The 13,007-nt window shown below is 42.5% G+C and overlaps 1 protein-coding gene across 3 annotated transcripts in view; it reads left to right on the top strand.

Moving 5' to 3' along the window:
• IL15RA (interleukin 15 receptor subunit alpha) overlaps positions 1-10,682 on the top strand; it is a 41,698-nt gene extending 31,016 nt beyond the window's left edge. For all 3 annotated transcript variants that reach the window (XM_070391455.1, XM_070391462.1, XM_070391447.1), the window contains 2 exons: positions 5,854-5,935; positions 8,627-10,682. In XM_070391455.1, the coding sequence (XP_070247556.1) occupies positions 5,854-5,935; positions 8,627-8,735 (191 nt within the window). In that variant the 3' untranslated portion in view covers positions 8,736-10,682. The remainder of the gene's footprint in view (positions 1-5,853; positions 5,936-8,626) is intronic.
• Positions 10,683-13,007: the final 2,325 nt, after the last annotated feature.

Genomic DNA, 13,007 nt, shown 5'->3' with positions numbered 1-13,007 from the left:
TGAAAACAAGAATATGTTTATCACTTAAGAGAAGACCAATAAATAAAGAAGCCAATCTAATTTTCCTTTTTATGTCACGTACTACATTAATCTTTCTACAAAGTTTTAAATTTTTTATTCATTTAAAAAAATATTTTTTTTATTGATTTCAGAGAGGATGGAAGAGGGAGAGAGAGAAACATCAGTGATGAGAGAGAATCATTGATTGGCTGCCTCCTGCACGCCCTCCTACTGGGGATTGAGCCCACAACCCAGGCATGTACCCTTGACCAGAATCAAACCCTGGACCCTTCAGTCTGCAGGCCGATACTCTAACCACTGAGCTAAACCGGCTAGGGCTTTATTCATTTTTTGAACTGAAAATTTTTGCACATGGTTTAAAAATAAAAAATTATAAAAGGATATATAGTAAAAAGTAAGTCTTCTCTCTGACTGAAAATCATCTGTGGGAAGGAAGAAATTGCCTGCTACCAGATTTCTGTGTACCCATCAGAGAAAGTCAGTATGTCAACAGCACACAGAGGATATATGATGCCAGCCAGTTAGGTATTTTATTTTCAAGGTTCTGTACTTTGTTTTCACTTAATGCTATATTTTGGAGATTCTTCCACATCAGTATATAAAACCACATCATTCTTTTTAAGAACTTAAAAATATTCCATTGTATGGATTTACCACAATTTATTTAGCCAACTCTCTATTTGGACACGAGACTGCTTACATTCTTTGGCTATATTACAAACAATGAAAAATTAGAAAGCCTTGTATTGTTTTGCATATGTGTGAATATATCTGTAGGATAAAATCTTATACATAAAGTTCTGGAGCCATATTTTCTATGTAGATTTTCAAACTATTTTATTATGGACTATAATCTATTTTTTCCAATTTATGTCTTTCACTGGATTAAAATATCAGAAACTCACTCCCAAATTCTGAAATGTAACATAATAAACATTAACTGAACATGTGCAATAGATAAAGATAGCTATGTGCAAAGAACTGTGAAAATACCGAGACTTAGAAGAAAAAAACAACAACTTTAAACCATTCATATTGTATGAATAAGATTATGTTCTTTCAAGCTGCTTAAATATAAAGATAGACATATTGCCCTGGCCACTCAGTTGGTTGAGCATCATCCCATGCACCAAAGGTCACTGGTTTGGATGCCAATCAGGGCACATGCCTTAATTTCAGGTTCAATCCCCAGTAGGTAGGGGTGGAGGGGCAGGAGGCAACCAATTGATGTTTCTCCCTCTCATCAATGTTTCTCTCTCTCCCTCTCCCTTCTCTCTCTCAAAAAACACCAATAAAGACATTAAAAAAAAAAAGACAGACATATTAAAACTATAAGAAAGCAAGTAATTTCAGCAAGGAGATAAAAACTAGCTATATTTCATTATGTATTACTTGAGTTTCATCCGCTAAGAAGGTGTATGCTAAAATGAAAATCATGCTAACTTTCTGAAAAGACTTAGTTATAATGCCTTCAAAGTATGTCTCATACAGTCCCAGCCACCTAAGACCTAAGAGTATGCCCAGACCAAGTATCAGTGACAGAGATACTCGCTGGTTTCCTGGGCATCAGTGGCTGTTGCTATTTCCACATGAATAAGCAATCAGTTGAGCTCATCTTTGTAAAAAATATATATAAATGATGCTTTATACTATAGTGGTTGCTCAGTAAATGTTAACATAATGTTTTAATCAACCCATTGATACTACCAATATCATTTATTTTTTAAATAAGGCTATAAAAGATATCACAACTTTTAAAGTTGCTTTCTTTAGTCCAACAGAAATATTGAATGAATAAGTAGTGAATGAATGAGCAACTATTAAGTAAATTTGAGGGCTTTAACATCTAAATAAATATTCAGGAAATGTTGCTTATCATTTCATTGTCTCAAATATCTACTGCCTCACTTGGCAGCCCTTTTTATCAATAACTTTATTCAATTTTTCCAATATCTGGTCTCTGATACTTGACTAAGCTATTCTTGAAGCATCTCAAGCCTATCTAATAAAAGAGAATATGCTAATTGACCCTCACACCATCACAAAGATGGTGGCGCCCACAGCCAATAAGGAGGGAATATGCTAACTGACTGCCCTGCCCTCAAAGATGGCGGCACCCACAGCCATAAGATGGCCGGCAGGGGAGGGCAGTTGGGAGCGATTGGGCCAGCAGGGGAGCAGTTAGGCATCGATCAAGCTGGCAGGGGAGTGGTTAGAGGTGATCAGGCTTGCAAGCAGAAGCGGTTAGGGGCAATCAGGCAGGCAGGCAGGTGAGCAGTTGGAAGCCAGCAGTCCCGTATTGTGAGAGGGATCGAGCCTAAACCGGCAGTCGGACATCCCCCAAGGGGTCCCAGATTGAAGAGGGTTCAGGCTGGGCTGAGGGCCACCCCCCCACCCCCGTGCACAAATTTTGTGCACCAGGCCTCTAGCTGTAAAATAAAAGGTCAAAACGTCATCTATGAGGGTGTTTACATGGCCATCTTCATTTAGTACACTAGGAGTGAGGAGTTCCTTTTTCTGCCACATCTGAAATAAGTTTACTACAGTCCATATACTCAGCCTTTAAAAGAAGCTACCTTTGTAACGTTCATTTGTTCAATCAATAGAAATGGAGATTCTATTTTGTGACAGGTCTGGTACTAACCTGCAATGAAATGCAGATTTCGCATTAAAAAGCAAATGGCACTTTAAATGTATGTATTTCAACTTATGGGATGTTAATTATTTAATTCAGTCAAGTAAGTATTGATTATCTACTCTGAGCCCAACACTTGGAATGTGCTTAGTAAAGTAACAGATACTAATAGAAGAAGAAAAAAAACTTAGGAAAACTGTCCAGAACTGACATTCTTACTTCAAAATTGCCCTCATCAAATGCAGATGCACAAGGACTCTGGGCACAGTGACAGAAATACGTACTACTCCCTGATTGACCTAGTTTGCAGGTACTGCTAAGGAATGGCGATTCCCTGTATGTTCACAGAGGACATTTCATCATCCACATCCAACAGTGGCCCCTGGCTGCCTAGGCTACCTTCTGTGCCCCAGACCCAACATGCATGTTGAATGGTAGGTTGAATGCTAGGCAGGCAGTTATTAGCCTTTCTGGCCTCCTGTGCAATAATCCACTTTTTCTCCTCTCTCTCCCAGATTCTAATCCTCCTCTATCTCATGAAATCTCTTTCACTTCCTTTTTCTATAATCCATGCACTCCTAGTAAACACAAAAGGGTGGAGGATTTTGGCAGTTATCTTAGTCCATTGTTGTAGTAATTCTGGTTTCAATTTCTTTACTAAATAGTCTGTATATAACTGAGGAAGAGGCCAAGGGTTTGAGTTTAAGTCACTGAGTTCAAATTGCTTTGTTGTATCATTGGCTCAGGAGCCCTCTTCTCCCTTGAGTTTGAGTCTGTAGTTTATATTCTCATTACAAATAAACAGGAAGAAGCATTGTGAAATACTTACTGTTTATATCAACTTGCCTTTTCCAATAAATCTCTCCATGAACAGTAAATGCATGCCAAACTGATTAGTCAACATGAAGAAATAGTTTATTATCAGCTACAATATCTCTTCTAATAAAAGACTTCTGATTTTTAGTCATACTGATGAGCAATGTTATTTAAAAAGGCAAAAGAACTTTCACTAGTTTTCCAAGTTTGTTGTTACTTCTTTTAAAACAACTTTTCTATGCTTTTTTCTACTGCAATTAGTTTTGTTTTTGCACTTTATTGTTTCTTCTGATTATAGCATCTTTGCAAAAATATCAGGGGGAAATTTTTTAAAGAACATAAAGATTATAATCCCACCATTATTTAATACTATGATAGATATTCTTCAAGATTTTTTTGTGTATATGACACATACATGGCTTACTGGATTTCTTTTGGTTCATTTTTATTTCAACCACCTTTTTTCACTTATGATATCACTAGAGGCCCAATGCACAAAACTTATGCAAGGGGCTTGGCCCTCGCAGCCCCGGCTTCATCAAGAAGAACATCCAGAGGTCATTCGGCTGTCTGGTCTAATTAGCATATTACACTTTTATTATTATAGACAGACATCTTTTCATGTTAATATAGATTAATTTCACAATTTTCAAAATATATTTTTATTGATTTCAGAGAGGAAGGGAGAGGGAGAGAGAGAAACAGAAACATCAATGAGAGAGAATCATTGATTAGCTGCCTCCTGCACGCTCCCTACTGGGGATCAAGCCAGCAACCAGGGCATGTGCCCTGATGGAATCAAACTGTGACTGTCTAGTTCACAGATCAAAGCTCATAGGTTCATAGGTCAAACTACACCAGCTGGGCCATTTCGTAATTTTTAAAAGCTGAATAATATTCCATTGGATGAGTATTAACACATTTTAACTAATTTTCTACTGATAAGATATTTAGATGAACATTTAAAAAATTATTTTACACAGTACTTCAGTGAATATTCCTATATATACTTTCCCATTTCCTTAGAATGAGTCCTAGAAGTAGAACTGGAGAGTTAACTTATATGGTCTTCTCTAGAGCTTTTGTTATGTTGCCAAGTACCTTTGAGAAAAACTGTACCCATTTACATTCACTCCTACAAAGCAGAGAATCTGGGTGTTTCCCATATCCATATATTTAACCTGCATTTCAATAGGGTTGTATTTTAAATGCCAAGCCATGGGGATTTACCCTTGCCTACAAGGTTGTGTGTTGGTTGTACAGGGACAGGTCTGAGGAGTTTTATGGTCTCAGAGACTAATTGACTCATGGTCCACAGTGAGACAACTGGCTCTCCAGATGTTCAGGGTTGTCATCTTGCAAGTGGGGCAGCCAGGCGATTTTTGCAGGGAGATTTCATAATATTAAGGCAAACTGGCAAAATCTGCTTGGAGTTTATTATTGACTCAGTGTTTTAAAAATAGTTATGCTCACCTGCCCTTTTGCTTCCACACGAGGATCCCACTGTTCCTGTCTAATAAATCTCAAATGCTTTTGTGGCTGCTGGCCTTCCACCCTCAAATCCTCCCACCATCCACGCTGTTCCTTTCAACTCAGTCAACAGTTTTTTCCTTTTCCTCAGCATTACTTTATTCTCCTCTTACCTGTAAGATCTCCCTTATAACACTTCTTCTTTCTCTTTACCACACTTCCTCTGTCATAAAAAAAAGTAGCAAATAATGCTAATGGAATTGGAAGAAAAATGGCACTGCAAGCTATCATTTCTAAATCAGGATTCTGCGAAGCTGCAGAAAAGGGGGAGGTTGTGCCAGAGGACAACTGAGAAGGACCCTGACCATGTCTATTTTCTTCACTTTGGATTTAGCAGCAAGCATTTCTTCTCACGAAGTGCTTACTTTCCCCTCCTGACTTACTCCCATCCCTGCCCATCACTCACTCTGCTCAGGAAGGACAAGGATTAGGAGGATGGGAGAAGGGATAACATGAACTGGACAGTTTGAACTGGCAGTGTTGGTGGGAAAGGAATGTAGTTTTTGCCCAGAGATAGAATAGACTGAATTGCATGGAACCTTAAGTAATGTTAATAACAGTAAGCTGTTTGGGAAGGCGTTTGTATCTCTCCGCGGGAATGTAAACTGTAAAGAATTTTCAGATTCGTAGAAATTAATCTTCTAGGGGGATAAATGGTGATGGATGGAGACTTGACTTGGGGTGCTGAACACACAACACATTGTACAGATGATGAGTTGTAGAACTATGCAACTGAAACCTGTGTAATTTTATGAACCAGTGTCACCCCGATAAATTAAAAGGAAAAAAATGAAATGAGTCTGCTACCTGGACTTTTAGCATGATGCCAGCTTATTTCTCTTCTTTTACAGTGGCGGCCATCTCCACACCTGTCACTGTGCTTTGTGGAGTATGTGTGGTATTACTTCTGATATGTTATCATAAAAAATCAAGGTGAGTGGCACAAGAGAATCACACTGGACAAGATTCGTCCTTTCCTCTGAGAAAAGAGTTCATTATTATGACCCTGGGCCTGCCTTCCCAATGAAGAATCCCTTTCCTGGCTAGAGACACAGGCTTTCACTCTCACCCCGCTTTTACATTGGCCAAAAGGAGTGTCGGCCCTGGCTGGTGGCTCAGTTGGTTGGAGCATTGTCTCATATACCAAAAGAAGGTTGTTTCGATTCCCAGGAAGGGCACATACCCAAGTTTCAGTATGCAATCCGTATGGGAAGCAACTGATCAATGTTTCTCTCTCACACTGATGTTTCTCTCTCTCCCTTCTTCTCTCTAAAATATATCCTCAGGTGAGGATTTAAAAAACACACAAGTGTCGGAGTTGAGCAGTCACACTGAGCCAGTCTTAGAAAGCCATTTACTTTCCTAGGCAGGCTCAGAAGTGGGGCAGCGAGAGCTGATGACACAGGGCCAATTTTACCAAGAGCCAATTCAGAAAGAAAGAATGTGCCAACTAACCAATTTGATAGACAGGCAATTTGTATCACTTCTTATCATATAGGCATGAATATATTCTTCAATGCACTCATTAAATATGGATATACTTTTTTATAAATACACTCATTCATGTCAGCCTTACTTTTGTATTTCTGATCACTGAAATTATACATTTCAGCATTTGTGACAAAATTGTTTCTGCCACTTGCTGAAATTTCAGACATTATTTTTCTAATCTTCAGGCATTTTTATCATTTTTTCATTAAAGCTTCAAATGACACATTAGCCTTTATTTTATTTTTTAAATTCTCCTTAAACTTTTTAAAATGAATTATTCTTTTTCTATTTTTAAATATATTTTTATTTATTTTTATTGATTTCAGAGAGGAAGGGAGAGGGAGAAAGATAGAAACATCATTGATGAGAGAGAATCATGGATTGGCTGCCTCCTGCACACCCCCTACTGGGGATCAAGCCTGCAACTTAGGCATATGCCCTTGATTGGAATCGAACCCGGGACCCTTCAGTCCACAGGCCGATGCTCTATCCACTGAGCCAAACTGGCCAGACAGGGCTAGTCTTAATTTTATACTTCTACCATTTAGTAAGGAGTATTTCAGCATTCCATATTGATGTAGTTGCTCTGGATCCTTTCTCGGCTTTATACAATCAATGGACTTAAGATTTGTTGAAAATAAACTTTTAGCTACTAGTAAAAAAATATTTTTTATAAAGACTATACTACCCTTTGAGCCTAACTTCGAAAAAATGAACATTTCATGAAATACTACTGTAAAGCCAAAATGAAAACATCATCTAAAAATTTACATAAATCTTCAAAAGCTGTTAATACTATTGCAACCAACAAGAAATGCCATAAACCTCATAGTTCAGAAATTAAGTAAGATTGCTATATTACTTAAAAAACTTATCAAAAAATTAAAAAATGTTAAAATTTTGGCAAAATGTATTTTAAAAGGATTTTTTAAATATAATAATAATTTCCATATAAAACGCTATATTTGGAGTTACATTCTTAAGAGATTATAATGACTATAATCATTGACTATGTATTTTTAAAATATATTTTTATTGATTTCAGAGGGGAAGGGAGAAGGAGAGAGAGATAGAAACATCAATGATGATAGAGAATCATTGATTGTCTGCCTCCTGCATGCCCCACACTGGGAATCAAGCCCACAACCTGGGCATGTGCCCTGACTAGGAAGAGAACCGTGACCTCCTGGTTCCCAGGTGGAGATGCTCAACCACTGAGGCATGTTGGCTAGGCGACTATATTTAAAAAGAATACATACACAATCTTTTAAAAAAATAATACATTAAATCATATTCTTTAAAAGTATTTGAAAATGTGGTATATATGGCCAATAAATATGCTCATAAGAAGAAAATATCAATATTCACAGACTATGTTAAAGAAATATTCATAATCACCTCTTTAAGAATCGGTAAACCTCCAAAGAGCTCAAAGGGCTTATTTTAAAATGTCCTAAAAAGTGCTTATCCTCAGAAGGTGGGTTAAATAATGTATGGAAGAAATAGCTGACTCTGACACTCATGGCCTACAAATCACATTGTTCAACAAAGAAACATGAAATTAAGGTGTTCTGCCCCCCTCCTCTTGATTACTCAGGAACTGATCAATATATTTGTTTACTTTTTAAAATGTTTTTATTGATTTTTAGAGGGAGAGAGATAGAAAGACACATTGATCAATTGGCCTCCTGCACATACCTCTACTGTGGATCGAGGCCACAACCCAGGCATGTGCCCTGACCAGGAATCGAACCCATAACCTCCTAGCTCCTGGGTCAACACTTAACACTAAGTGCCAAGAACTGTTTTAAAAGCTTTATAAATAATATATCACTTTTATAAGGATTATCACATCTGGCTTAGCTGGACTCCTAGTTACTCTCTCCTTCTCTTGTTCTTGCCATTTGAACTACCAGTTTTCAGCAGATTGTCGGCAAGGTGGGGGGAAGTTGCTCCAATAGCATTTGGAAATCTTTGGTGGATAAGGGGATTAAAAATATTGAAAACCCTAAAAATAGATTTAAATAGTATCTGCGAGTGCAGTTTTCTCCATCTGAGTGTTCAATAGGGACTGTTGACTCAATTTGAAGGCAATGCTCTCTTTTCAAAAACTGTGAATTATTTGCTTTACAGGCAAACTTCCCAGACACCCAGTGATCAAATGGAAAATATGGAAGATATCCCAATGACTGGAGGAAACAATGGCAGAGAGGAGGATACAGAAAACTACCACACAGTCTAGGAAACTCCAAGGGAAAACCGGGCCAGCAAGGGCTACAGCGAAGGCACCAACTCTGCTCTGGCCAGAGAGGACCTAGAAAAGACTCAAGGAATTGGGCGCCAGGGAGAAGCCACCAAGATGTGCCCACCCTCGGCACTGTCTGCACGAGTAGGTTCTCCAGGCTTAGGATGGAAGCTCGATGCCTGCCCTGCCTCAGATATGGGGCCAAGTTCCCAGAGTCCCAGCCATTGAAGGCCTCAGGTCTTCCTATCAGGGCTTTTATTTCATTATGATATTTACTCAGGATAACTTATCAGCTTGACTCTTCCACCCCCTCCTCTGGACTGGCAGTTTACAAAGAAAAGAAATATATCTGAGGCTCTAAGTGAATTTAGTAGGCTCCTCCTGGCTTGAGAGGTGTCTATAAGGATGACATTATCATTTCAGCTCCTAAAACTCTCTCCAGTTAGGTGCTCTGCATACACCAAAAGGGAGCAAAGAGATATTGTGCCCAGTGAATTCTCTTAATTTAAGGATTCAGAAAGAACACTGAATTCAGTGACATTTTCCATATATATACATGTATATTTATACTTTGTTTATTATCCTACTAGTAGCCTTGCACACGAATCTGTACGCCAATAGCTCTCTGTGGGCCTGGCCACTCCTCACCTGCTTCCCAGAGGCTCTCCGTGGCCCAGAGGCCCATCCGCGGCCCAGAGGCCCATCTGTTTTATCTGTGTTATACAGTCTTGGTTCTGTCATTTGCACACTCGGTGGAGCAGAAATGGGGAGAAAACACCCCATTTGTGAAGTGCCCAGAGTGGCTGTGCCTCCATGAGCCGTGTCTTTCGGATTTCCCCAAGTGGAGTTCTGCGCTTCTCCTTGGGCCCCAGCACTGCTAGCTTGCATACCTCTTTCCGTCCAATTAAAATGAGTAAGTCACAGGGATGACATGCTCCTGTCAGCACTCACTCATGTAAATTGAGTGAGTGCTGACAGGAGCCCATCCGCGGCTGGGCGCGGAACACTTGCCTTATCATCAGGGTGACAACGCAAGTGTTTCACGCGCCAGCCTGGCCAGAGGCCCATCTGCGGCTGGGCGTGGAATGCCTGCCTCATCGCCGCGGTGACAAAGCAAGCATTCTGGCCTCTCATGCTGCCCGCTCTCAGCAGCCACCCCCCTGAGACTGGGGGACTCCGGCGGGGCTAAGAGGACTGGGCACTGCCATCTTGTGACTATGGGTGCTGCCATCTTTTGTAACAGAGTGATGGTTAAGTTGCATATTACCCTTTTATTAGATAGGCTATAATAAAAGCCCAGTGACCAAATGGCGGAATGGCCAGAACAACCAGTTGCTATGACGTGCACTGACTACCAGGAGGCAGATGCTCAACGCAGGAGCTGCCCCATGGTGGTCAGTGTGCTACGACAGTGGGAGCGCTACTAGGCTGATCGGGATGAGAGGCTGCTCCTGCTGCGAACCCCAGGCTGATGGACAGTAACCCGGGCTGTGATTGTCACCTCCTCGCCCCAGGCTCCTCCTCCTTGCTCCCTGCCACCTTCTCCGGATGCCTGCAGGCTGTGCAACACCACCACTGCCGCCACTGCCACCGGGCTCACACAGCTGATCCTGGAGGCTGGGAGGTGGGTTCATGGCTGCTGTGGGACTGAGGCCTACTCTGCCGCCTCTCAGTGCTAGTGTCCCTGGGCCCGGCCCTGACCGGGTTCCCTGGAGAGGCGAGTGCTCCAGCTCCACAGAAGATGTTGGACCAGGGAGCAGCCACTCAGAGGGTGGTCCACAGCCACTCAGCTGACTGGATGAGCAGTGCTCCCACAGCGGACTGATCCCCACAGGCCACGCCCCCCACCAGTGCACGAATCCTATGTACCAGGCCTCTAGTATCTACATATTATGACTTGCATTTTGAAACTGTATCTTATACAAACAAAATAAAATGTCTATTTTCAATTTAAAAATGCAGAAAAACAATCACTGAGAAGAAATGAACATCAACAACAATGAACACCAAGCCCTGACCAGTTTTCTCAGTGGTTAGAGTGTTGGCCTGCAGATCGAAGGGTCTCGGTTTCAATTCCCGGTCAAAGGCTTATACCTCGGTTTCAGGTTTGAAATCCAGGCCCAGTCAGAGGCAACCAATGGATGTGTTTCTCATGTCAATGTTTCTCTCCCTCTCCCCCTTCCCCTCCTCCCTCGCTTTTACTCTCTCTAAAAATCAATGGAAAAAATATCCTCAGATGAGGATTAAAGAAAAAGAACACTAAGAGGATAAAAGGCAGGAATGCAGAGTCACAAATGGTTGAGCTCAGCTTTTCCAAAAGGAGAAAAACAATCTTGCCTAAAGCTAGATCAGATCACAGTTTTAGAGAATTTCTAATGGAATTTTCATGTAAGAAGCCACAAATGGCAGATTATGGCCCAAGTACTCCTGGTATATGCATGCTCTTGCTTTTCTTTCTTTCTCTTCTTTCTTTCTCTCTTTCCTTCCTTCCTTCCTTCCTTCCTTCCTTCCTTCCTTCCTTCCTCCCTCCCTCCCTCCCTCCCTCCCTCCCTTCTTTCTTTCTTTCCTTTCTTTCCTTCTTTCTTTCCTTTTCCCTCCCTCCCTCCCTCCATCCCTCCCTCCCTCCCTGTTTATAACAGCTATACTAACAAAAGGCTAAGTGACCATCACACCCTCATATCATCACAAGATGGCCGCCCCATGTCATCACAAGATGGCTCCCCATGTAGTCACAAGATGGCCACTACAAGATGGCCACCCCCACGTTGTCACAACATGGCCACCACAAGATGGCTGCCCCCATGTCATCACAAAATGGCCACCCCCACGTGTGTCACAAGATGGTTGCCACAAGATGTCCAGCAGGGGAGGGCAGGTGTGGGTGAACAGGTCAGCAGGGGAGGGCAGTTGGGGGCGATCGGGCGGGCAGGGGAGGGCAACTAGGGGTGACCAGGCCATCAGGGGAGGGTAGTTGGGGGCGATCGGGCGGGCAGGGGAGGGGAACTAGGGGTGACAAGGCCATCAGGGGAGGGCAGTTGGGGGCAATCAGGCCGCAGGGAAGTGGTTAGGGGGTGATCAGGCTGGCAGGCAAGCAGTTAGGAGCCAGCAGTCCAGATTGTGAGAGGGATGTCCAACTGCTAGACATTCCCCGAGGTGTCCCAGATTGGAGAGGGTACAGGCTGGGCTGAGGGACACACACACACCCCAGTGCATGAGTTTCATGCACTGGGCCTCTAGTTTTAAAAATAAAATCGAGGGGGAAAACCAAGATGGCGGCATAGGTAAACACCGGAGATTGCTGCTTAGCACAACCACTTCAAGAATACAACTAAAAGACGGAATGGACATCATCCAGAACCACAGGAAGATTGGCTAAGTGGAAATTCTACAACTAGAAGGAAAGAGAAAAGCATACCAAGGCTCAGAGGAGGTGCGGTACGGAAGTAAAGTACAGAGGTATGGAGGCGCACGTGGAGAGGGCTGGCGGCTGAGGACACGGTTGTCTTTTTCAATCGGTAGGGAGTCTCAAGCTCTGAGCTCCAGTTCCGGGCGAGTCTCTGGGGACCTAGACTCATACGGGAGAAACTGGACTGTCTAGCATCGGTTGGAACTCGAGGGCAGCTTTCTCTCAGAGGTGCTTGCAGCATTTGCCGGGACACTGAGAAGTGGGGCCTCTGAGGGCAGCCATAGCTGCTTGCTCCACCCTGTTGATCCCCTGGGACCCCCGCCCCGCCCAAGCTGTGTGCCGGCTTTTGCATATGAAAGGCCTGGCCCTTTGCAATCTGAAAATTACCTAACAAACTTGCAGCTGGCCCAAGGACCCACGGCAACTCCCATTGCTTCACAGCTGAGCTCCTGCTGGGTAGCCTCAGAAAGATGCTAGATTAGCACTTCCTTAGAGATCCAGGAGCCAGTGTGCCCAGTGGTCAGAGTGGGACCATCCAGATTGCAGCTCTTCGGATCCATAAGGGACACACTCAGGGGGCAGACCCAGTGAGCACCAAAGCCCCACTGAAGCAAGTCTTGTCCCGGAGGGGTGTTTCCAGCACAGAAGTTCTCCCACTGCAGACACAGCTGATTCTCACAGCCAATTGGCCTGGAGGTCAATTCCTCCCAGCGATACCAACAACAATCAAGGCTTAACTACAACAAGACTGTGCACAAAGCCCACAAGGGAGTGCACCAAGAGTGTCCACCTCAGGTAATTGGGGAGGCTGAGCCACTGGGCCCTATTGGATACCTAGCACAGAAAGCCATTCTATCAACACA

The sequence above is a fragment of the Myotis yumanensis genome, unplaced genomic scaffold, assembly GCF_028538775.1.
Source record: "Myotis yumanensis isolate MYYU_CA2020_CCGP unplaced genomic scaffold, mMyoYum1.0.hap1 SCAF_1, whole genome shotgun sequence".
Taxonomy (NCBI): Eukaryota; Metazoa; Chordata; class Mammalia; order Chiroptera; family Vespertilionidae; genus Myotis; species Myotis yumanensis.
The sequence above is the reverse complement of the archived record's forward strand: the minus strand, read 5'-3'. Positions and strand labels throughout refer to the sequence as shown.